The sequence below is a fragment of the Phyllobates terribilis genome, unplaced genomic scaffold, assembly GCF_046119375.1.
Source record: "Phyllobates terribilis strain yellow unplaced genomic scaffold, ASM4611937v1 Scaffold_2__4_contigs__length_985480577, whole genome shotgun sequence".
NCBI lineage: Eukaryota > Metazoa > Chordata > Amphibia > Anura > Dendrobatidae > Phyllobates > Phyllobates terribilis.
The window spans coordinates 78,361,631-78,388,553 of NW_027362762.1; the positions used below are offsets into that span (position 1 = coordinate 78,361,631).

Below are 26,923 nucleotides of genomic sequence, written 5' to 3' on the forward strand. Positions count from 1 at the left end.
CTTCTCTCCTTTTGGAGTCACCAAAGAGTTTTACAATGGAATCGTTCAAGAGGGCCGTTGTAGATCAGTTACTGAAAACATCACCCTCAGACAATGTTGGTGGCAGAGGTACCGACTCTTTTCAACACCAAGGGATAATGGGGAGAGACATGAACACCAGCTCCAACAGAGGTGGGGGGAAAATGTTCTCAAATTGGGCAATTTACAATAAACCAGCACAACAGAAAGGGCTATCTGTGCCTGTAACAATGTCAAGGAGGGATAAGTTGCAGAACATGGTCAAGGGGGTACTTAAGTGACCATACGTGCGTCCTTTCTGACGCTTCAGTACCCTTTAATTATCGGGTGTCTAAGCTGAACATTTGGCCCGACCTCGCCTTATATGCCTTGGAGGTGCTGGCCTGCCTGGCTGCTAGTATGGTGTCAAAGCGTGTTTTCAGTTCTGCTGGGGCAATCATCACTGATAGGCGCACACGCCTCTCCATGGAAAATGCAGACAGACTTACTCTGATTAAATTCAACCAGGACTGGATATCCCCACAGTTTGTAATCCCTCCAGATGACAGCAAGCCAACCTAAATTCACCAAAAATGCAGATTCATGCTACAGCTGTTAACGTCACCACCTTCCCATAAAAACCCTTTTCCTTCCTTCGTCAACCATGACTCAGCCCATAGGGCTAATTTTTACAAACCCTATGCACATTGTGCAGTGGACAAACCAGGACAGTATTCCTACTCCAGCCTAACTACTATTCGTGATTGGAGGCCCTTGGGATGGTGGCTACCTACGTCAACCATGACTCAGCCCATAGGGATAATTTTTACAAACCCTATGCACATTGTGCAGTGGACAAATCTGGAATGTACAGTGTCCTACCAAACTAATATTTGTCGTTGGAGGCCCTTGTCACAGGTCGTGCCACATTGTGACTGAGATAGGGGATACATATTCAATAGAAATGTACTGTCAGTCACCCTATTTGGCAAAAAAACATGCCTGGCTTGTGCCACATTGTGACTGAGATGGGAGATACAGTTAGGTCCATATATATTTGGACAGAGACAACATTTTTCTAATTTTGGTTCTAGACATTGCCACAATGAATTTTAAACAAAACAATTCAGATGCAGTTGAAGTTCAGACTTTCAGCTTTCATTTGAGGGTATCCACATTAAAATTGGATGAAGGGTTTAGGAGTTTCAGCTCCTTAACATGTGCCACCCTGTTTTTAAAGGGACCAAAAGTAATTGGACAATTGACTCCAAGGCTATTTCATGGACAGGTGTGGGCAATCACTTCGTTATGTCATTCTCAATTAAGCAGATAAAAGGCCTGGAGTTGATTTGAGGTGTAGTGCTTGCATTTGGAAGGTTTTGCTGTGAAGTAAACATGCGGTCAAAGGAGCTCTCCATGCAGGTGAAACAAGCCATCCTTAAGCTGCAAAAACAGAAAAAACCCATCCGAGAAATTGCTACAATATTAGGAGTGGCAAAATCTACAGTTTGGTACATCCTGAGAAAGAAAGAAAGCACTGGTGAACTCATCAATGCAAAAAGACCTGGGCGCCCACGGAAGACAACAGAGGTGGATGATCGCAGAATAATCTCCATGGTGAAGAGAAACCCCTTCACAACAGCCAACCAAGTGAACAACACTCCAGGAGGTAGACGTATCAATATCCAAATCTACCATAAAGAGAAGACCGCATGAAAGTAAATACAGAGGGTTCACTGCACGGTGCAAGCCACTCATAAGCATCAACAATAAAAAGCCTAGACTGGACTTTGGTAAAAAACATCTAAAAAAGCCAGAACAGTTCTGGAAGAACATTCTTTGGACAGATGAAACCAAGATCAACCTCTACCAGAATGATGGAAAGAGAAAAGTATGGCGAAGGCGTGGTACAGCTCATGATCCAAAGCATACCACATCATCAGTGTGATGGCTTGGGCATGCATGGCTGCCAGTGGCACTGGGTCACTAGTGTTTATTGATGATGTGACACAGGACAGAAGCAGCCGAATGAATTCTGATGTATTCAGAGCCATACTGTGTGCTCAGATCCAGCCAAATGCAGCCAAACTGATTGGTCGTCGTTTCATACTACAGATGGACAATGACCCAAAACATAAAGCCAAAGCAACCCAGGAGTTTATTAAAGCAAAGAAGTGGAATATTCTTGAATGGCCATGTCAGTCACCTGATATCAACCCAATTGAGCATGCATTTCACTTGTTAAAGACTAAACTTTAGACAGAAAGGCCCACAAACAAACAGCAACTGAAAACCACCGCAGTGAAGGCCTGGCAGAGCATCAAAAAGGAGGAAACACAGCGTCTGGTGATGTCCATGAGTTCAAGACTTCAGACAGTCATTGCCAACAAAGGGTTTTCAACCAAGTACTAGAAATGAACATTTTATTTACAATTATTTAATCTGTCCAATTACTTTTGGTCCCTTTAAAAACAGGGTGGCACATGTTAAGGAGCTTAAAACTCCTAAACTCTTCATCCAATTTTAATGTGGATACCCTCAAATGAAAGCTGAAAGTCTGAACTTCAACTGCATCTGAATTGTTTTGTTTAAAATTCATTGTGGTAATGTCTAGAACCAAAATTAGAAAAATGTTGTCTCTGTCCAAATATATATGGGCCTAACTTTACATATTCAATAGAAATTTACACTGACTGTTGATGACCGACTGATGGCCCTCTGAAAACTTGAATTGAGAGCCACAACTACTACAGTACTCCATCGTAGATAATGTTTGTCAAGGGAGGCCCTTGTCATGGAATCGCCCTGCACCTATGACACAGCCCCCAAGGAGTAATTTTTGGAAATAATATGCACATTCTGCACTGGACCAAGTATTACAGTATCAAGAAGTCTTCTCTTCCTATATAATGTGGGGAATATTGACAATCAAAATCTCTAAGCCATTTGGAAAAGTTTCTCCAACCCATCCTGGAGGGGGGGGCACCATATATCCTTTGTCCATTGACTTGCACAAGTGATATATTTGAGCTTGTCATCCAGTTGACTAGTGCAGCTTTATTTTTCCGGTTCAAAGAGTTAAAGGGGTATTCCCATCTCCAAGATCCTATCCTAATGTGTAGTAGATGTAATAATAATAATATTAGCAAATACCTCCAATTAAAAATGTTTTATAGTTTTTCTGATTCGCTATGTCTCTTTCCTCATGTGCAGGGCATTGCAGGACCTTAGGTATCCATGGTTATGACCACTGATATGGTGACAGTTAGTTTGCTAGTTGCTAGTGGTCGTAACCATGGATACCTAAGGTCCTGCAATGTCCGCACATGAGGAAAGAGACATAGAACATCAGAAAAACTATACATTTCTAATTGGAGGTATTTGCTAATATTATCATTATTACACCTACTACATATTGGGTTAGGATCTTGGAGATGGGAATACCCCTTTAAGTCAAACCTGAGGATCGCAGGCCGCATTCACTGCTACCTTCTAGTTCTCCATGTCTCTTGGCCTTTTTCTCTGTAGTCTCTACCCTTAAATGAGTTAAATAATAGAGTGAGGGCCCTAGAATAGGAATAAGTGAGGGCACTCTCAAATGTATTGTACACAAGAGGGACCTCCAAAATTTCTAGAGGAGGTCACTTCAAAATGCGCGATTATTACAAAGTACTCGGTACGAGTATAGCGATTATGAATATTACGGTACTAACTATTATCTTTGTGTTGACTTGTAAATGTATGTGTATTTCTGTGGCTGGTCAAAGATCACATATGATTATTTGTATAACCCTGACTGTTGTCTTCTCTTTGATTCTGAAACAATGATGTTCATTTACAAGAGCCCCTTCTATATCAACTATGTAAATTAATTAGCTCAAACAATGAGACCTGAGCCCTGTGAGTAATGCTTCCCCCCCGACCTGTGATTGATGACCTTAGCTACATATGTAAATATAAAAAGGGTTGTCTATCCTGCTGATAAAGGGAATTGAAAGAGACTTTACAGAGTGAATCAATGAGAATTAGAAAGACTTTACAAGGAGAATGAGAGACATCCTTCAAGACAGTAGATGGATAGCATGGCGGCTCCATCCAAAGAAAAACAGATTTGGATTCTACATGATTCCAGCCTAAGGGTATATGGCCCTGACTGGAAAGATATGAATCTGCTCCATTGACCATCAGTGAGCCCATGGATACATTTGGGGAGACCAGGTTGGGACGAAGAAGTTACCTGGCCCCTTGGATATGTTGTTTGGGGTTGCCAGGTGGGATTCTCCGGTCTCCTGGAACCCATGGAGACATTCAGAGAATGCAGATTGGGACCAGCCAGTCAACTGGCCCCATGGAAACTCTCAGAGAGGCCAGGGTGAGACCCTCGGGTCTCCTGGCCTTGTACCTAGATGGACTGCTAGCTTCCGAAGCTTACCGCTACAAGTAGAACTGTTTGGTAGAAACACAACTTGTTGTGTTTGGAGGAGAAAGAATGCTGAGTTGCATCCAAAGAACACCATACCTACTGTGAAGCATGGGGGTGGCAACATCATGTTTTGGGGCTGTTTCTCTGCCAAGGGACCAGGACGACTGGTCGTGTACATGAAAGAATGAATGGGGCCATGTATCGTGAGATTTTGAGTGCAAACCTCCTTCCATCAGCAAGGGCATTGAAGATGAAACGTGGCTGGGTCTTTCAGCATGACAATGATCCTAAGCACACCACCAGGGTAATGAAGCATTTCAAGGTCCAGGAATGGCCTAGCCAGTCTCCTGATCTAAACCCTATAGAAAAACTTTGGAGGGAGTTGAAAGTCCGTGTTGCCCAGCTACAGCCCCAAAGCATCATATCACTGCTCTAGAGGAGATCTGCATGGAGGAATGGGCCAACATACCAGCAACAGTGTGTGCCAACCTTGTGAAGACTTACAGAAAACGTCTGACCTCTGTCATTGCCAACAAAGGATACATAACAAAGTATTGAGATGAACTTTTGTAATTGACCAAATACTTATTTTCCACAAAAATTTTAAAAAAAATTCTTTCCAAATCAGACAATGTGATTTTCAGGATTTGTTTTCTCATTTTGTCTCTCATAGTTGAGGTCTACCTATGATGTCAATTACAGGCCGACCTCATCTTTTTAAGTGGGAGAACTTGCACAATTGATGGTTGACTAAATACTTTTTTTTCCCACTGTAGTTGTCCCTGGAAGTCCCAAAGTCGCAGCTGTTCTATTGACGCGCCCCCTGGGCCGTGTGCAAGGGATACCCGGAGCCGGATCTGTATGGGGGTAGTAGTCCTTGTGGCGGTGACCCGGTCCGTGCCCAGGGTGTCAAACTAAGTGGCAGTCTATGGCAGTAGATGTTAATTTGATGTGTCGACTACGCCACCCGTTGAGTGCGGCTTTGAAGCCGCCGCTGCAGAGCAGTCCTCTGAGGCCGGTGGTATATGTGCAGCAGTGATGGTATAACCCCCAACGGGAGGGGTATGGCCTCAGGGCAGCAGGTGTAGATGGTGGGGGTTGTGACGGTGCAGTAAGAAGACTCAGAGTCGGGAGATGCAGTTCAGGGTTTTTACTTACTGGTGTCCTTTTAGTCACTCTGGCCTTGAGTGACCACCCGAGCCGTGCTGCGTCCACCAGGTCCTGGACTCGGCCAACCCCCAGGCAATTCCGGAGCGTGGTCCTGAGCTCCTTTCTGACTCTCCCTTCCTCTGGCCGTTCCCACCAGGGATCCACTTTTGGCCGGCTCCCTCGGGTCTCTTGGTGGTCAAGCCTCCTCTGGGCTCCCTGACCCTATACTTGGTGTGCCTTTCTAGTGGATTTGGTGAGGGTCGCGGCAGATCCTGACCACGACCTCCGGTTCCTGGCTAAGGTTTGTTTTGGTCTCTGCCAGCTTGGGATCCGGTACCCGTGTCCGCCAACCCTTCACCCTTTCTGGTCTGTTTCTGGGTTCTTGGGGTTCCCTCTGTCTTTCTCTCTGGGTCCTTCTTACTCCTCTCTCTCTCTCTCTGCAGGCCTTGTTCTGGAGCTGGGCCCAGCCGGAGCCACAGCTCCCTGTCAGCCCTCCTGGCTGAGCTCTCCCTCAGCTTCTCCTCAGGCTCTCTGACCCTGATCTAAGATGGTGCCCACCTTATATACTCCCTCTATGTGTGAGCTCTGGTGACCAGCACCCAATGGGCTCCTAGCTTTACCCAGACTACTCCCCCTATCTGCCCCTACACTACTGGGATGTTCCACCCCCCTCCCACTGCAGCCAGGGACAGACGCTGTCGTACCTGCACATTTACTTGGTGGGAGTACCGTAGTTCTGTCCCCCGGAAATGGGATGTATGTAGTGCATGCAGCCTACTAAGCTCAGTTCCACACTCCATCCTTACCCGGGAGTGGAATACCACACCTCTGGCTTGAGGTGTAATACCCCTGTAGCAGCCGAATCCTCAGGGTGCTACATTCCCCCCTGGTAAATCACAGCACGTCCCCGGGCTGTAAAAGAATAAAAACATCCACAAACATACAAATTTTTTTCAAAAACATCATAAACATATAAAACATTATATATATCATCAGCATAAAACTTTTCATATAAAACTTTTCATAGTAAACATTCTTGTTCCTCCGGCCACGGTGCAAATTGTGACCGGGTAAAGTGCAACAGTCTCTTCTGGTCACGAAGACGTCGCCGGGGGTATGATGATCTCTGATGAAGCCCCAACCGTGCTGCAGTTGGAATTTGATTACAGTCCCGGTGGCACGGGGACCGTGGGCTGCACGGGGGTTCCGTCGGGTCCGGCTTTTCTGCTCTGCACTCCGGATTTGCAGCCGCTCCTCGCGGACCCGCCTCTCTCTCCTTTCTCTGTCAAAGACCTCTAACTGCTGCCGGCAGCACTCTGCTCGCTGGGCTGCGGCCGCCCGGGTCTCTTGAGTGAACCCGATGAGGTCTCCTCCAGTGGGGTCCCACTCAAACTGCGCCTCCTCTAATGAGAGCGGGGTCATCTTGACGGGCGCCGGAGCCGGGATCAGGGGTTCATCCAGAGGTCTTTCTTTCCGGAGTCGGGGATGGTGGTACTCCGGTGGCCACACAAAGGGCTGCCCATCCGGGCAAGTGTGCTGGGCCAACAAGTCCTCACCCAGGTGCGGCACAGTGGAAGTTGAGGGCGCGGTGGTGGTAGCGGCGCCCGGGTTCACCAGGCCTTGCGACCAGGCTTGGGGCACCCTGAACGTAAAGGGCACCGTGAAGACGGCGGCGCCCGGGGTTACTTGACCTTGCGACCAGGCCGGTGGCTCAGTGGAGGTAGAGGGCGCTGTTGGTACTGCGGCGCCCGGGGGCACTCGGCCTTGCGACCAGGCCGGTGGCGTCTCCTGCTTGGCCGCGCTCAGGGTTGAGGCGCGTGACGTCACAGGGGGCATGGCCGCGGCTTCTGTTTGAGGCCTAGTCGGGAGCGGTGACGGTGCAACGACGGGCACGGCAGGGGAAATTTCGGGCTCTGCGACGGGGAGCTGGGGCAGGCTCACGGCTTCTCGGCTCGGGGTAGTGACGTCCACTTTACCTGCCTCCGTTTCTTTAGCTCCTTCCTCGGCGTCGTCTCCGGCCTTGATTCCTCCTGCGCCATCCTCAGAGGCGGTCTGACTCCTCGTCTCGGGTGGCGTGCTCCGTTGGCGGGTTCCTGCCTGCAGGGCCATCTCTCTGCTCCATGTGGCCAGTACGTCTCGCTGCACTCGGGCCATCCTCTGAGCCAAGCCCTCCAGTGCGGTCTGTGCACGCTCCCGGTCTCGGGGGAGCTGTGCCAGGATCTCCACCAGGTCTTGTGGAGTGGTAGCTTGCAACAGGCTCCTGACCACAGGGTCGGTGCTGCCTGACTCTCCCTCCATCTCCGGGTACGGCTTCTCCAGACTCCTCCAAGCTGCTCCCATCTTCTCTGTTTTGTTTTCTCCCCGCCCCCATTCAGGGTGGTTCCGGGGCAACTTGGTGATTGTCAGTTCCAGGGGCAGACCCCCCACGCTGATGGACATCTCAATCATTGCAGTCTCTGCTGGTGGGGGCGGTCTTCGTTTTTGGCGCCATTCTTGGTCCTGGCCCACGATGGGAGGTGGCCTCTTGCCACCCTCTGGCACGCCCATAATGGCGTCCGCTCTGCCAAGGCGGGAAATCTTCTCAGATGGCGGGAACCGCTTCCCAATGGCGGGAAACTCTGTGGATGGCGGGAAAAGACTGCAGATGGCGGGCAAACGGCGGGAACCGATCCGAGATGGCGTCCGATGGCGGGGACCCTCCGGAATTGGCGGGAGACTTCTTTTTACGGTAAATATGAACTTTTCTTCAGGCACGCAGTACCCGGTGGTTGCGGGCACGTTATCCTGCCGACTACGCCAAAAGTTGACGCGCCCCCTGGGCCGTGTGCAAGGGATACCCGGAGCCGGATCTGTATGGGGGTAGTAGTCCTTGTGGCGGTGACCCGGTCCGTGCCCAGGGTGTCAAACTAAGTGGCAGTCTATGGCAGTAGATGTTAATTTGATGTGTCGACTACGCCACCCGTTGAGTGCGGCTTTGAAGCCGCCGCTGCAGAGCAGTCCTCTGAGGCCGGTGGTATATGTGCAGCAGTGATGGTATAACCCCCAACGGGAGGGGTATGGCCTCAGGGCAGCAGGTGTAGATGGTGGGGGTTGTGACGGTGCAGTAAGAAGACTCAGAGTCGGGAGATGCAGTTCAGGGTTTTTACTTACTGGTGTCCTTTTAGTCACTCTGGCCTTGAGTGACCACCCGAGCCGTGCTGCGTCCACCAGGTCCTGGACTCGGCCAACCCCCAGGCAATTCCGGAGCGTGGTCCTGAGCTCCTTTCTGACTCTCCCTTCCTCTGGCCGTTCCCACCAGGGATCCACTTTTGGCCGGCTCCCTCGGGTCTCTTGGTGGTCAAGCCTCCTCCTGGCTCCCTGACCCTATACTTGGTGTGCCTTTCTAGTGGATTTGGTGAGGGTCGCGGCAGATCCTGACCACGACCTCCGGTTCCTGGCTAAGGTTTGTTTTGGTCTCTGCCAGCTTGGGATCCGGTACCCGTGTCCGCCAACCCTTCACCCTTTCTGGTCTGTTTCTGGGTTCTTGGGGTTCCCTCTGTCTTTCTCTCTGGGTCCTTCTTACTCCTCTCTCTCTCTCTCTCTCTCTGCAGGCCTTGTTCTGGAGCTGGGCCCAGCCGGAGCCACAGCTCCCTGTCAGCCCTCCTGGCTGAGCTCTCCCTCAGCTTCTCCTCAGGCTCTCTGACCCTGATCTAAGATGGTGCCCACCTTATATACTCCCTCTATGTGTGAGCCCAGGTGACCAGCACCCAATGGGCTCCTAGCTTTACCCAGACTACTCCCCCTATCTGCCCCTACACTACTGGGATGTTCCACCCCCCTCCCACTCCAGCCAGGGACAGACGCTGTCGTACCTGCACATTTACTTGGTGGGAGTACCGTAGTTCTGTCCCCCGGAAATGGGATGTATGTAGTGCATGCAGCCTACTAAGCTCAGTTCCACACTCCATCCTTACCCGGGAGTGGAATACCACACCTCTGGCTTGAGGTATAATACCCCTGTAGCAGCCGAATCCTCAGGGTGCTACACTATCTCAGCGGAAGAGCGGGGACTGTGTAATGTACCATCTTGGGTATTTGCTGGGACTGTTCTATGTGTGCCTGCTTTGTGGTTCAATAAAGTATTGCCACCCTGTTTTACCCTCACCCTGTGTTGTCTGAATAGTATTATGCCCACGGAAGACCCCGGGTCTTCACATTTATATTAAAGAGATTGATGATAAACTAATGATATAGTGTCCTATTAATGGGATCCCCAGTGATTAGTTGAAATCTGTGGGCATCAAGTGTTTATTTAAGCAACACTGCCCCCCGCAGGTGAAATGAAGAATTACACTGAATTTGCACTTAAATGGTAATCTGTCAGCAGATTTTTGCTATTTAATCTGAGAGCTACATAATAAAGAGCAAGAGAGCCTGATTCCAGTGATGTGTCACTTACTAAGCTGTGCGTTGGAGTTTCAATATAATCAGTAAAAAATTAATAACTGTTGGCGCATATTGGATAGATGAATAATCAATACCAAATATCGATCTATTGAAGATTTTCGTACTTGGAAACATAAAGAGAAGCACTGGAACTCTGGCTTGCAATGACGTCACTTGTAACAGGATTCGAGATTGATGCAGTGTCTGGGGCGCACCACCGGCCGGGATGCGCCACACTACTCATCTTTCTAACAAGCATGTACCTAATGGGAGATACCTCCCCTCCACACCCAGGGTCTTATTGTGGACTGTGAACACCTAGGACCTGATTCATACCAAGCCAGAGTTCCAGTGCCTCTCTTAACATTTCTAGGTCTGAAACCTTCAGTAAATCGGCATTTGGTATTGTTTATTCATCTATCCCATATGTGGTGGATTAATGTGATATCCAGCTGCAATGGGACATTGAAATAGGAGTTCCTAGTGATTATTTTATATTATATTGACAATACAATCAGTGTTTTATCAGAAAAAGATTATCACTGTCTGATTAGGTCTCAAGTGCAGGCCAGTTCAGCTAATCTGTGTAACCCCACCCCCACCCCTGATTGGCAGTTTTCTGCCTATGCACAGTATATACAGGAAGCTGCCATTCAATGGTGTGGGCGGGGTTATACAGAGCTCAGCTAATCAGAGAACTGGTAGATCTGCAGCAGAGAAAACAGTGACTTTATCAAAACTGCACCAAACAGCCCAGTAAGTGCTATATCCCCTGGAATCATGCTCTCTGCCCCTACACCATGCTGACCTCACATTACATAGCAAAAACCCGCTGGCAGGTTCCCTTGAAAAATGAAGAAGAGTTTGACGCTCTTTCACCCATGGATGAGAGACACACGTTAAACATTTTTTTTACAGAAACATCTATACGATGCCCATAAAGAGACTATTGGTTGAAGCTTTCCTTTGCATCTGCTTTCCAGGAGAGATGCTGTCTATCAGTTGTTCCTAGCAAATCAACCACAAAATAACATATTTATTCCTCAATTATTCCTGTTTTCTTTCTCAGAACTCATAAATCAGAAGACACATTCCCAAGGATTCATGGAAATGTGATTAATAAGTGCAGCAGTCGTTCTCCAATATACTGTGACATGTGGAATATGTTCACAGTTTATTGTTGTGAAAATATTCTTTGGAGATAATTAGAAAGTGACTTTCCTGGCACTTGATAATTATCCCTATGTGTGAGTGACATATCGATGCATCGTGGTGCCTGCTGAAAACACAGCACTGATATTCTAAAGGTGGCCGTATCCATTAAGTAACTGTTGGGCAACAGTTATTCTCCAGCTTGTCATAAACATACATAGTCCGGCCATCCAAATATTCATATTTATTTTAATGAGCAGAATGTAGTTAACAGATCTAAGCATGCAATTTTCTTCCTCCCTGAATCAATCCACGGAGCTCACATCTATTCAAATGTATTAATTATTACCCTTTTCCTACCTTTTTCAAGATTTAAAAACCAATTTATTTTATTTATATATTGTTTTTTTTTGTAGAACTTTTATCGTCCAACCACTGCTGTGCAATTCTTTTTCATGCCATATACACTGTGTGAAGAATTATTAGGCAAATGCGTATTTTGATCACATGATACTTTTTATACATGTTGTCCTACTCCAAGCTGCATAGGCTTGAGAGCCAACTACCAATTAAGTAAATCTGGTGATGTGCATCTCTGTAATGAGGAGGGGTGTTGACTAATGACATCAACACCCTATATAAGGTGTGCTTAATTATTAGGCAACTTCCTTTCCTTTGGCAAAATGGGTCAGAAGAGAGATTTGACGGGCTCTGAAAAGTCCAAAATTGTGAGATGTCTTGCAGAGGGATGCAGCAGTCTTGAAATTTCCAAACTTTTGAAGCGTGATCACCGAACAATCAAGCGTTTCATGGAAAATAGCCAACAGGGTCGCAAGAAGCGTGTTGGCCAAAAAAGGCACAAAATAACTGCCCATGAATTGAGGAAAATCAAGCGTGAAGCTGCCAAGATGCCATTCGCCACCAGTTTTGACATATTTCAGAGCTGCAACATTACTGGAGTATCAAAAAGCACAAGGTGTGCGATACTCAGGGACATGGCCAAGGTAAGGAAGGCTGAAAAACGACCACCTTTGAGCAAGAAACATAAGATAAAATGTCAAGAATGGGCCAAGAAATATCTTAAGACTGATTTTCCAAAGGTTTTATGGACTGATGAAATGAGAGTGACTCTTGATGAGACAGATGGATGGGCCAGAGGCTGGATCAGTAAAGGGCAGAGAGCTCCACTCCGACTCAGACGCCAGCAAGGTGGAGGTGGGGTACTGGTATGGGCTGGTATCATCAAAGATGAACTTGTGGGGCCTTTTCGGGTTGAGGATGGAGTGAAGCTCAACTCCGAGACCTACTGCCAGTTTCTGGAAGACAACTTCTTCAAGCAGTGGTACAGGAAGAAGTCGGTATCGGTCAAGAAAAACATGATTTTCATGCAGGACAATGCTCCATCACATGCATCCAACTATTCCACAGCGTGGCTGGCCAGTAAAGGTCTAAAAGAAGAAAAAATAATGACATGGCCCCCTTGTTCACCTGATCTGAACCCCATAGAGAACCTGTTGTCCATCATAAAATGTGAGATCTACAGGGAGGGAAAACAGTACACCTCTCGGAACAGTGTCTGGGAGGCTGTGGTGGCTGCTGCACACAATGTTGATTGAAAACCGATCAAGCAACTGACAAAATCTATGGATGGAAGGCTGTTGAGTGTCATCATAAAGAAAGGTGGCTATATTGATCACTAATTTTTTGGGTTTTTGTTTTTGCATGTCAGAAATGTTTATTTCTAAATTTTGTGCACTGATATTGGTTTACCTGGTGAAAATAAACAAGTGAGATGGAATTATATTTGGTTTTTATTAAGTTGCCTAATAATTCTGCACAGTAATAGTTACCTGCACAAACAGATATCCTCCTAAGATAGCCAAATCTAAAAAAAAAACACTCCAACTTCCAAAAATATTAAGCTTGGATATTCATGAGTCTTTTGGGTTGATTGAGAACATAGTTGTTGATCAATAATAAAAATAATCCTCTAAAATACAACTTGCCTAATAATTCTGCACACAGTGTATAACATATAAGTAGTTACAGACAGCGCTGTCTGCCTGTTCCCCTCTGTGATTTCTGTAAGCATGGATATTAGTAATGTCTCCCTCTGTAAAACATACAAAGATATTACTACCTTTATTTCCTTTCTGTAAATGATGTAAGCACAGATAGTACTGCCTCCTTGTCTCTCCATGTAAAGGATATAGGTACAATCATTTCTTCCTTCGTGTCTATTCATTTCAATTGTGCAGGCAATGATAGTACATACAGTAAATCCTAAAAATTAACGAAAATCTGTCACCAGGTTTTCGCTATGTAATCGGAGAGCAGCATAATGTAGGGGCTGAGAGCCTGATTCCAGTAATTTGTCACTTACTGGACTACTTGATACTATTTTTATAGAATCCCTGTTTTATCTGCTATAAATATAGCAGGGCTCAGAATGCTGAGCTGTGTATAACTCCGCCCACACTACTGATTGGAAGCTTCCTGTGTCAATTAGAGGTGCAGGCGGGGTTACACAGATTAGCAGGACTACCCGGCATGAGACACCTAGTCCTACAGTGCTAATCTCCTGCTGATAAAACAATGATTGTGTAGAAGCAACTTGCTGAGAAAGTGACATATCCCTGGAATCGGGCTCTCTGACTCAACATTATGCTGCTCCCAGATTAAATAGCAAAGAAGCTGTTGACAGTTTCCCTTTAATGTCAGTGATATAGGTACAAATTGTCCCGCATCCCTGACTTATTATTTAAACAGTATTGATCCAGATAGCACTGCCTCCCTGACTCTCACTATGTGATGGTTTATGCAGAAACTTCCTCATAGAGATACAAAAAAAATTGCAAATATTTCATTGGGGTCCAGAGACATAAAAAAATGCCTCCGTTGAAGACCCTCTCTCTCAAAAACCGTTTTTCTCAAAGTTGTTTCTCTGTATTCACATCTACTATTTATTTTTTGGAAATAAATAATATAAAATAATGATAGATTTGCCATAAATAATTGTTTGTAGGGTTTTCTTGGTTTTCCATTACGGGAGATTTTTTTTTTTTTCATGAGTGATATTATTGGTGTAAGAAATATATTGGCCATTACCGTGGCCTCTGCAGCTTCTCATATGGCAGACATATAAAAGGGTTGAAGGGAGCGAATAGTAAGAAAAACACTCTTGTTCTTGATGGATCTTATTTATGGACCACCAGAGAGAAAGAGTCTGCTTAAAATGAATTGTACTGGTCATTGCTAAGGTTAGTAAGACCATAAAGATCATCTCACGGCACCCTTGTTTATTGGTGGTTTGAGTTAAACGTGCTCTCTTACCCGTTTCGAAAGCCGTAGAGAGATGCATATCATGTTTTACTATAGTTTAGCTACATTTATGACTTCTAATAATTCTTCTTTTTTTGCAGTTAATACTTGAGTTCTAAAACTTTACTGCCCGTGCCCTCCAGAACATAGGTGTGTTACAGGTTATGGTCTTGCAATGAGGACACCATATATTAAAGATTACTTTTACTTTAAAATATACAAAGTTTAGTGCACCGAAAAACGAGTGGTCATAATGGTTGTACTATAATATTTGGTTCATATTTAAGGGTTAAAATAACTTTCTAAAATTCTTTTAGGTTGAGCACTCATTGGATGACCATGGCTAAATAAGACACATTTTTGGTTGGTATTGCTCAGTATTGTGCTTATATGTTTTTTGATTAGGATTTAGAACCCAATTAAAAGTGTTGTTACACAAAGATATCTGATTTGTTGACTGCCCTGGTGATCAGCAGATTGCCATATATTTTCCATGAATTCACAAGTTGACTGACGATGTAACATAGGTCTTCCAGGGCAGAAGGTCATCTTTAAGGTCCTGAGAGTTTGACCCCTTCTATGATATCTACAAATTCTTTATGAATCAACCATTTTAACTTGTTCCTATGGATTTAAGCCCAACATCTGCTCTGTATCCAGTGTTGATTTTCATATATGTCCTCATAGAATAAATCATACATCCTTCACAGTCCAATCGTCACACAAAGAACCTCACTCTGACCTGCAAAGTCCTATCCAATTCAGAACCATTCTGCATTTCTTCTGTAATTCACAAATATTACCCGACTCATTACCTTCGAGCTGCGATTGACAGCTTCCTCTCTGCCACTCTAATTCCAATATCACACACTTGGATATAAGACTTCTCTTGTGCTTCAACTTCTTCCAAAATGCTCTACATTATTCTATCCCACGCTCTCCAACCACATAAACCTTCAATTGCTTACTGAAAAAATCTGTTCTTCAGAAAAGTGTATAACTTGGCTGATATAGAGTCCCAAATCGGTATCCCTACACTCCTCTATATCTACAGCTACTTACCTCTTTCCCTATAAAGTGTAAGCTCAAATGAGTAGAGTTGCCTAACCAATATATGTTATAGCTTTGTCTTTTATTATGCTAATGTTATTTAGTTCATGGCATTTAAATGCTTCGGATAACTTAGGTCTGACCCAAACTGATCATGAGAAAACAGGAGCCACAGCAAAGTGTTTAGAGAAGTTCAGTAGGAGTTTCGAGATGCACAAGACTTGTGCTTACTACAGTCCATGCAGTGAGTCTGGTAGGTCAGTTGCATTCATGATTAGTGGGTGGTAGAGATTAGCGAACTGATCTGCAACTAATAAAATTTGTTGTGAATTTCCTGAAAATGTCAAATTCTTGCAAATACAAATTTTTCAGGTTTCAGTTGGCACAAATCCTCAGCTGGCCGCCATTTTGCTGAATTGTTTTGAGGGCTAAGAAGAGATTAAAATAATAAAACAGATTATATCTAGTGATGAGCGAGCATGCTCGTTACTCGAGATTTACAAGCATACTCGGGTGTTTCCCAAGTATCTTCAGCGTGCTCGGGTGTTATGTTTGAGTTACTCTGTGCGCATGATATGCGACTGTTTGACAGCTTTAATACATGTGAGGAATGTCCGTTTCTTATGCATTCCTCAGATGTATTAAAGCTGTCAAGCAGTCTCAAATCATGCACACAGTGTGACTCTAACATAACACCTAAGCACGCTGAAAATATTCAGCGAGCACCCGAGCATGCTCACCGAAAGGGTTAACAGAACATACTCACTCATCACTAATTATATCCACTTGTCCTAGGCCCTCAACTGTTCTTTCATCACCTCTGCCACTACTGAACGGTCCTCCTCTCTGGTCTCTGGTTCTTCTGGAGAGAAAAAGAGAGGCCCATTACGTGAACTGACACTAATGTGAAGCAGCCCACTGGAGAGGAGTGAAATTAGTCAGAATGTTGTGATTACTCCACAGAGCCAGTAGCAGACAATACGTTGTAATAAGAATTATAGGGAAGTCATAGAAGCAAGGCCAGAGTCTGGTAGAAGACAACAACCAGGACAGGGCAGTCCTGAGACTGAGTGAGGTGAGTAGGCACCGGTTGGGGATGTCCTGGAGGAACTAGAAGCGTAGTGAGCCCATAGTGACCCATGAAGATACAGTGTGTGAGAGAACTGGGACTCACTGATATTGGGATGTAAGCTGTGACAAATAAGAAGGTGAAACACGCACAGGTCCATCGAATTTTACTAAAGGTGGAAGAAGTGTTGAATGCTGTTTGCAGCTCATTGTTCAAGTTCTACAATGTTTCAAGATGATTGCTACCAAATTTGAAGATTGTAAATAAAATCAACCTGTTTTGCTAGAATTCGTGGTGTCTGTAAGGGTATGTGTGCATGACGTCTTTGTTAGGCTCTGTTACCCGAATACTAACGTGCTAAATAAACGTAAAAAAAAATGAAACTGCACTACAAACTAAAAAAGACTTGATGTTAACATGTTCAGTCTTTACATTGGTAAAGACATGAAGTAGTTAAAAGAAATGACCAAACCATTCTTCAGGTGGCTTCTGCTTTGAATGCCGCTCACTGGTTGTACCCGAAGCTAAAAAAAATACGGGTGCAAAGCAGCTGCAAAAAATGACCGAAAGGATGCCAAAGTAGACAGGTCAGGAAAATCACAGCCGGCACCTTCTTCAAGAGTCTTGCTGTAGCAAAACTCGGCAAGTCCGTCGGCATCTAGAAGGCGTCTTATTGTCTTGTCGGGGAGCCGGCTTCTCTTGGAAAACCAGGGTGTTTGGAAGAGACCCTGCCCTTCTTTGTTCTTATCGGAGGACCATCCAGGACTAAGCCTCATCAGAACAAGCTGCATGGATTGCATGTCCTTGCCAAACACAATGATGCTACATTCTCTACAATCTAAAATGATCCAGATCCGGCTGATAAAAAGCTTAATATTTTGTTATCTTCATTGGTTTCCAAATAAAACTGACTTTCTATAAATTACCAAATAAGAGTGAAGAAAGTTAATATAGTAATGTTTTATTACAAAAGGGAACTTCTAATCTTTTTTTATAGATAGAATATTAAATTGTTTTTATAAGTTCGCTCGAGGTGAAATTGAATTGCACAGAATGAATGATAGTCAAGGACGTTCTACAAACGAGATATTCATTTTCGCGAGAAACTATTCGAGGATTTTTTTTTGATGTTTTTATTTAATTTGCTTGGTATCGTGAAGATAAGTTTTCCTTTGAGATGCATAGGAAAGTTAAAGATTGATAACAGCTGAATTTGTAGAATCTCGTGGAAAGTGACATAAAGATGTAATATTGTTCTCTATTTTCATAGATGGAAATATAAGGGAGGGGGCTACGGTATGTGATTAGTGGGGTATCATAAATCTGCTTCACTGCCCTGTCCCATTAATCAGAATATATGAACATGGAGTGGTCCATTATAGCATTTAGATATTGAAGGTCAATTGAAGGTCATTTTATTCATGGTTCATAGCTGAACATATCAAAAATAAAAATGGGACTATAAAATATGGAGGATTGGACTGTGATTCAGTATATTGAGGCAGCAGTAGATGTGTTTTAGATTTAGTGCAGGCAGACAGGTGTAACCGGTGTGCTTTGAGTCCTTTTCTTTATCTCTGCTGTTTTCCAAAAATGCACTTTTTCAATATTTGTGCTCCTCTAGTGAATGTTTCTTCCAGGGGACGTCACAGCGGGGCTTTGTGCTTTCAGCCAATCAGATGTCCTTCACATAATTTTCCCCTCTAGTCTCACAAAGAGATTCTGCAGCAGCATCCCTCTCCTCCCTCCTCATCTTAGAGGAGTATTCCAGTTGGAAGAAGTTATCACTTATCCACAGGATAGATGGTAATTTGTAGATCTGTGGGGATCCAAAGGCTGGGACCAGGTAGGAGGAAGAAGTAGGGCGCTGCTGCTGACAATCTGTCTGAGGAAGGAGTAGGTTCTACTCTGAAACGCGTTGGAATAAATTTGAAGTTTTTTATACTTACCACCTGGATTAAACTATGTCAGTGGCAGCATCCTACTCCTTCCTCCTTCCTGAGGAAGGAGTAGGTTCTACTCCGAAACACGTTGTAACAAATTGAACATTTTTTTTATACTTTCTACCTGGATTAACCTTTGTTAAAGGCAGCGATCAGGATCCACCACACTTCTCTCTCCTTTACTATCCTAAGAAGTAGAACCCCTTTAATCCTACTAAGAAACTATATAATAGTGAATATAATGTTTGCTTTCGTCTAATAATTACGCTAACATCTCTAGTGATTAAAACTCTCTTTATATCTGATGAGATAAAATTACAAATTCACACTCTACTAGAATTGGAGGGAATTGATCCGCAGGACCCAGTGAAGAGATCAAGTCACAAATCTCTGACCACTGGATGGGACCCCTGAGAACTTCCTCCTACCTGCCGGCAGCCATAGCTCTTACTTTGATTAGCCGACGTAGTGAAATTTAGCCATTGAAGATTGACGCACATGTGATGTCTCATCAGGCTGGCTAATCCAAAAAAAAATCTGTGGATGTCGAGATGTAGGTGGTACTCAGGGCTCTCGTCCGGCAGTCAGAGAGTAAGGAACCTGACTACTGGATTGGGTCTTTCAAATCGATTCGCACCAACTTTACGCTCCAAAAAAATCTAAACCCCAATGCTAGGGAAAAAAATTACTTACCATCGTTCCGTAAAGTTAGCGGCGTTGGTGGACTCATAACTCTTGTATTGGTGAGGACATTTTTCACGTGGCATATATAGCTTCCCACATCGGATGCCTGTGCTTTGGAGATGTAAAGGTTTCCAGTCTCCTGGGAGATGAAGCGCCGGCTGTCTTCAGCCACAAAAGAGGGATATTCATTCAACACCCAGCTGTAGGTAATTTCTGGAGGAGAAAAAAATGTGGATTGTTTTTAAATTTTTATAAATTATAAGTCATTTTATACAGTAAAAATATACCTTTGTATAGTAGATAGAAAAATATTAAAATTTGAGAGTCCTCAGTGATACCTTTTAATGACTAACTGAAAAGATGGTGAAAAGAAGCAACCTTTCGAGACTACTCAGGTCTCTTCTCTACTGTTCTTGATAAAGAGACATGAGTAGTCTGGAAAACTGCTATTGGTTACCATCTTTTCAGTTAGCAATTAAAAGGTATTAACTACTGAGGACTCTTTAATAATTATAAAAGAATGGATGGGTCCACCGTTATATCACTGCAAATTTTGGTAAGGGCTTCAATTTATCACAATACAATTTAAATACAATTTTGTGATGTGCTAACAAATCCCTTTGCAGGTTATACTCCATATCAAAATCACTGGATGACCAGATAAAGACACATACAGTGGGTACGGAAAGTATTCAGACCCCTTTAAATTTTTCACTTTGTTTCATTGCAGCCATTTGGTAAAAAGTTCATTTCTTTCTCATTAAAGTACACTCTGCACCCCATCTTGACTGAAAAAAACAGAAATGTAGAAATTTGTGCAAATTTATTAAAAGAGAAAAACTGAAATATCACATGGTCATAAGTATTCAGACCCTTTGATCAGACACTCATATTTAAATCACATGCTGTCCATTTCCTTGTGATCCTCCTTGAGATGGTTCTACTCCTTCATTGGAGTCCATCTGTGTTTAATTAAACTGATAGGACTTGATTTGGAAAGGCACATACCTGTCTATATAAGACTTCACAGCTCACAGTGCATGTCAGACAAAATGAGAATCATGAGCTCAAAGGAACTGCCCAAGGAGCTCAGAGACAGAACTGTGGCAACGCACAGATCTGGCCAAGGTTACAAAAGAATTTCTGCATTACTCAAGGTTCCTAAGAGCACAGTGGCCTCCATAATCCTTAAATGGAAGAAGTTTGGGACCACCAGAAGCCTTCCTAGACCTGGCGATCCAGCCAAACTGAGCAATTGTGGGAGAAGAGCCTTGGTGAGAAAGGTAAAGAAGAACCCCAAGATCACTGTGGCTGAGCTCCAGAGATGCAGTAGGGAGATGGGAGAAAGTTCCACAAAATCAACTATCACTGCAGCCCTCCACCAGTCGGGCGTTTATGGCAGAGGGGCCCAACGGAAGCCTCTCCTCAGTGCAAGACATATGAAAGCCCGCATAGAGTTTGCCCAAAAACACATGAAGGACTCCCAGACTATGAGAAACAAGATTCTCTGGTCTGATGAGACGAAGATGGAACTTTTTGGTGATAATTCTAAGCGGTATGTGTGGAGAAAACCAGGCACTGCTCATCACCTGCCCAATATAATCCCAACAGTGAAACATGGAGGTGGCAGCATCATGCTATGGGGGTGTTTTTCAGCTGCAGGTACAGGATGACTGGTTGCAATTGAAGGAAACATGAATGCGGCCAAGTACAGAGATATCCTGGATGAAAACCTCTTCCAAATTGCTCTGGACCTCAGACTTGGCTGAAGGTTCACCTTCAAACAAGACAATGACCCTAAGCACACAGCTAAAATAACAAAGGAGTGGCTTCAGAACAAATCTGTGACCATTCTTGACTGGCCCAGCCAGAGCCCTGACCTAAACCCAATTGAGCATCTCTGGAGAGACCTGAAAATGGCTGTCCACCAACGTTCACCATCCAACCTGACGGAACTGGAAGGGATCTGCAAGGAAGAATGGCAGAGGAGCCCCAAATCCAGGTGTGAAAAACTTGTTGCATCATTCCCAAGAAGACTCATGAGCAAAGGGTCTGAATACTTATGACCATGTGATATTTCAGTTTTTCTTTTTCAATAAATTTGCAAAAATTTCTACATTTCTGTTTTTTTCAGTCAAGATGGGGTGTAGAGTGTACTTTAATGAGAAAAGAAATGAACATTTTAGAATTTACCAAATGGCTGCAATGAAACAAAGAGTGACAAATTTAAAGGGGTCTGAATACTTTCCGTACCCACTGTATAACATAAACATCTCCTGAATGAGTATTGTAAAATCAAAGTTTTCTTCAAAGTTGGATATCTTGCAGGCTCATCTTGCCAAGATGTCAAAACGTAAGTGGAGGTAATATCAGTAGTTCAGATAGAACTTGGATCAGATAAAGTACGTTATGGATCTCAGGACCAATGAGCCACATTGCCATTGCCTGTGAATTTATAGTCTAATCATTACTCAATGGATTTGCAAAGCTAAAATGTGCTGAGCCCCCAAGCTCAAATTAACCACATAAACAACCCAAATCAACTCAAATATGAAAATAGCCTTTTCTCAAAGGTAGAGAACAAATTCTCTAGTTTCACCTATTTGAGGTAGCAATCCTATAAGTCAATATTGACTCTTTAAAGAGCCTTGCCACATGATTTAGGCAGAAAATAATCTTCTCCAAAAAGAAAAGACCTCCACAGACCTTCCATCAAATGCCTCTTACTCTACTAACCAGACTCCTATTTGCACTAATGAGAGCCAAGAACCCTGAAACAGCTTTCTACAAATAGAGATGTTTTCCTTCTTATCCTCAGTCATTTTGCACAACTAATCGGTTAATGTTGACATTTTGGATTGCTACCTCCAGTTGGTGGCACTACAGACCCTGTTTTGTTCCAATTTGAATTTCTTTTTCCCCTGTAAGCACTGGATAACCTATAAGTCTCCCTATGCCAGATTGGCAGTCTCCTTCAGGAGAAACTTTACCCATGATCAGATTGGTGGGGGTCCAGCACCCAACACCTTATCATTCAGCTGATATTAGCAGCCAGATGCAACATTACTCTATCTGAAATGTACAGCACCATCCAATATATAGCAGTGACTGCTGAGAACTGCAGAGCTCCGCGCCCTGAGATAATAACTGCAGTGCTGATCGATCAGGATGTCTGACCCCCCTCAATCTTATATTGATAGCATATTTTAAAGGGAATCTGCCAGTAGGATCAACCCTCCTAAGCAGTCTATGTGGGCATGCAGGAAGCTTGAATAAAATGATACCTTGTTATCTGCAATCCAAAGTCTTATCCCAGAGAAATCCACATTTTTTTATAAATATGTAAAGGTTTTGTTAAGATTAATGATGAGCGAGCACTAAAATGCTCGGGTACTCGTTGTTCGGGTTGAGCACATTGGAATACTCGGGTGCTCGACCCGAGCAACAAGCCCAATGTAAGTCTATGGGAAACTCAAGCATTTTTCTTTCTGGCAGCCCTTCCCCCGGAGGTCTGCAGGGGGCCTAAAAAATGCCCAAATATATGGGAACAGTGCTCAAATGACATGGGAACAGCATGGGGAAGACCCCTGGTAGCATTTCTGACTCTCAGGTCACTGCTGTGAACAATGTCAGAGTATTACGTCACTTTTATGGACTCACAATAAAACATACAAAAACAAAAAGGATTTTCCTGGGAAAAATGCTAAGGAACATACTTTCCAGGGTAATGACTTGTATATAAGGCAAAATAAATAACCAAAAACAAAAATGATCCTCCACACCTTGGGCTATGTTAACACATAGCATTTTTAATGCGTTTTTGCATTTTTGCATTGCTTTCAACTGTGAAAAATGCATCCACCATGAAATGTCATTTTAACATCTTACTACCTTATCTGACCATGTGGTGTGTGAGACATCATCAGACACATCCTGTTTCATTTATAAAGGAGAGACTCTGAAAGTCACAAAGACTATTTTTATAGGGCCATCAGGTGGGCCTTACTATTCTTAAAGGGCCAGCAGTTGGCCATCACTATTGTTAGAGGGCCATCAGCCGGCTATGCTTTGTTGTTCCCATTATTAAAGAGTGGGTCTCCTATACTATTATTGCATATGCAGTGACTTCAAGAGCTGACAAAAATTTGGATGCACACCAGTACCCCTTTGAAGAGACATAGAGGAGGGCCTAAGTAACAAAATGTTCACATTAGAAAGGAGTGGGTCTGCTATACATTTATTGCGTATGCAGTGACTACAAAGGCTGTTTAAATTTGGGAAATGCCTCAATAACAATTTGAAGACACATAGAGGTGGGCCTCAGTAACAAAATGTTCCCATTATAAAGGAGCTGTTCTGCTATACAGTTATTGCGTATGCAGTGACTACAATGGCTGCCTAAATTTGGGAAATACCCCAATACCAATTTAGAGACACATAGAGGTGAGCCTCAGTAACAAAATGTTCCTATTAGAAAGGAGCAGTTTTGCTATACAGTTAATGCATATGCACTGACTACAGCGGCTGCTTAAATTTGAGAAATACCCCAAAACCAGTTTGAAGACACATAGAGGTGGACCTCAGTAACAAAATATTCACATTAGAAAGGAGCGGTTCTTCTATACAGTTATTGCGTATGCAGTGACTACAACGGCTGCCTAAATTTGGGAAATACCCCAATACCAATTTAAAGAGACATAGAGGAGGGCCTCAGTAAGAAAATGTTCCCATTAGAAAGGAGAGGTTCTGCCATACAGTTATTGCGTATGCAGTGACAGCAACGGCTGCCTAAATTTAAGAGGACAAGGATGTGGATGTGGTTGCTGATGGTGGTAGTCGAGAGTGTGCAACGACAGGTGCAGGGCGAGAGGCATCTTCGCATGCGCCATGGACATGGGATTGGTGTGCTCGCACAACAGCGGAACAAGCAGTGGTGTCATCTGCAGACACTATTTCTGGACCCTGGCGTTCAGCCCACCTAGTTGGGTGCTTTGCTGTTATGTGCCTGAGCATGCTGGTGGTGGTCAGGTTGCTAGCTTTGCTACCCCTGCTGATGCTGGCTTGGCATGGCAGATGTTGCAAATGGCCTTTTTGGGATTATCTGCAGAGTCTTTAAAAAACAACCAGACTCAGGAAGACCTAACAGTTGTACTGGCAACTTCTGTCGTGCTGGTGTTCCAGGGAACGTTTGCCCACCTTGTGTCTGTGGCCACCACACTGCTTGTTCCCGCCTGTTGTGATGCTATGCCTCCCTCCCCCTGTGTGCTGTTGTCCTCGCTCTGCATGTCACCTTGCCAAGTTGGGTCAGTGACTTTATCGTCCACCACATCGTCTTCCATTTCCACACCCTGGTCCTCCTCCTGACTTTCTGGCAATTGTGTCTCATCATCATCCACCTCTTGCGACAGTAATTGCACTTGGCCACCATCGCCTTCATGTGACCATGGCTGCTCAAATATTTGCGCATTGCTACACGCATTCTCCTTTTGCCCCCCTTGAAGCTGGCCAGGTGAGAGGCCCAGATCTATAAATGGAAAAGTGTACAGCTCTTCGGAGTGTCCAAGTGTGGGATCAGTTGTGTCTGAGCACTCGGCATGGTGAAAGGAAGGAGGCTGAGGGTAAGGAATATGCAGTCAAGACTCACTGCTACTGAGACTTGACAGTGTGGAAGACAGGTTGGTGGTGGTGGTGGCAAAGTGACTGGAAGCATTATGTGCTATCCATCCAACAATCTTTTGAGACTGCTCTGTGTTCAATAGTGGTGTGCTGCGGTCCCCTAGTAATTGGGGCATGAAGGTAGGACGACATGATATGGGTGCTTGTTGTGGCACAATTTCAGCTTGCCAATGGCCTCACCCTCAGCCTCTGCATGCACCATTACTATCACGGCCACTTCCCCGTCCCTTGCCATGCGCCTTGACCATTTTAAATGGAGTATAATATCTTGAATGTCCCCTACAAATTACTGGATTTGTATTGCACTAATATCTGATATGTGTGACGGGACTCCCACTGTTTTAAGCACTGCCCTTCTAGTTTAGTATTGCTCAGCGATCACGAGTGAATATGTTCACTACCCCACTGCTGACAAACTGTAAATGAAGTATAATATCTTGAACGTCCCCTACAAATGGCTGGATTTGTACCGCAGTTATATGTGATACGTCTGATGGGCGCCCACGGCTTTAAACAGCGGGCTTGTAGTTTCCTATTATTCACAGTGACCACGTGTGAATAGCTTCACTGACACACTGCTACAAACTATAAATGGAGGACAATATTTTCCACGGTCGCTACAAATGGCTAGATTTGTACCGCAATTATATGTGATATGTCTGACGGACACCCACGGTTTTAAATAGCGGGCTTGTAGTTTCCTATTACTCACAGCGACTACATGTGAACAGCTTCACTGACACACTGCTGACAAACTGTAAATGGAGGATAATATTTTCCACGCTCACTACAAATTGTTGGATTTTTATCACTGTAATATGTGATCACATCTGATGATCTGGCTGTATTCTGCAGAGCTAACAAGCAAATGGAACAGTAAAATGTTGGACATTATTACTTTTTTAGAAAATAATCAGGATTAAGATAAAAAAAAAAATAGCCCTCCTGGCCCCTGATATCTGGGGCTATGTCTATGGATATCTGTAACAGCTGGAGCAGACAGAATGTACAATGGACGCTATTGTGCTGAATAGTGTTCACAAATTTCTCTGCCTGACTAACTCCTGCTATCACCACTGAATATGTGCAGCTGAATTAGTCCTCAAAAGGACTGTTAGTTCAGATGGATATATATATACTCCTGAAGTATCTATATCTAACTATTACACCGTCAATTCTGTCCCTCACACAGCAGTACCTCTCCCTATTCTGCCTGTTTCCGGGTTAGACTGTGACGAGCATAGGGGCACTAGGTCTTATAAACACCCGATGACAATATGCGCCCAGCCAATCACTGTAATGCCACAACCAACATGGCTACGGCATTACAGTGCATGGCAAGCAATCCCTGAATGTTCATTGGCTCTGTAAAGAGCGCCAAACATGCAGGGCGGGGACCTCAGCTCCAGCCCGAACATCCCGGAAATACCCGCAGAGCGCCGAGCACGTCGAGCAGTAGGATGCTCGGGCGAATACCGAGCCGTGTCGAGCACGCTCGCTCATCACTAGTTAAGATCTATGGGCCAGACATAGATATCCCTGAGAATCTGCCTCCAGAGCTTATTTTAAATGAGAGGGGGCGTTACCAGTGTGAGACATGTAATAACTGATACTCTGCTTTCTTGATCTACATGCCTCACACTGGTAATGCCCCCTTTAATTTAAAATAAGCTCTGGAGGCAGATTCTCAGGGAGAACTATGGCCAGCCCATAGATCTTAACAGATTCTTTACATATTAAGAAAAAAAATGTGGATTTCTCTGGGATAAGACATCAGATTGCAGATATCAAGGTATCATTTTATTCAGCTTTTTAGGACCTGCATGCCTATATAGATGGCTTAGGAGGGTTGATCCTACTGAAAGATGCCCTTTATGAAGATTTCATTAATATTATTATTATGATGATTTTATTCTGGTGAGTTAAGTTACACAAAACAACGTTTTATTCTTCCCACACTTAAAAAAACCCTCTAACTAGTGTTCATTATTCACCAGAATCGTCACCAATATTTTTTTCTTGTTTAATATAAAC

General features: G+C 44.1%; 1 protein-coding gene across 2 annotated transcripts in view; it reads right to left on the bottom strand.

Annotated features, from left to right (window-relative positions):
* Window positions 1–26,923, bottom strand: part of CNTN5 (contactin 5) — a 2,189,536-nt gene that overhangs the window by 618,421 nt on the left and 1,544,192 nt on the right. For both annotated transcript variants that reach the window (XM_073662155.1, XM_073662156.1), the window contains one exon: window positions 19,223–19,426. In XM_073662155.1, coding sequence (XP_073518256.1) covers window positions 19,223–19,426 — 204 coding nt within the window. The remainder of the gene's footprint in view (window positions 1–19,222; window positions 19,427–26,923) is intronic.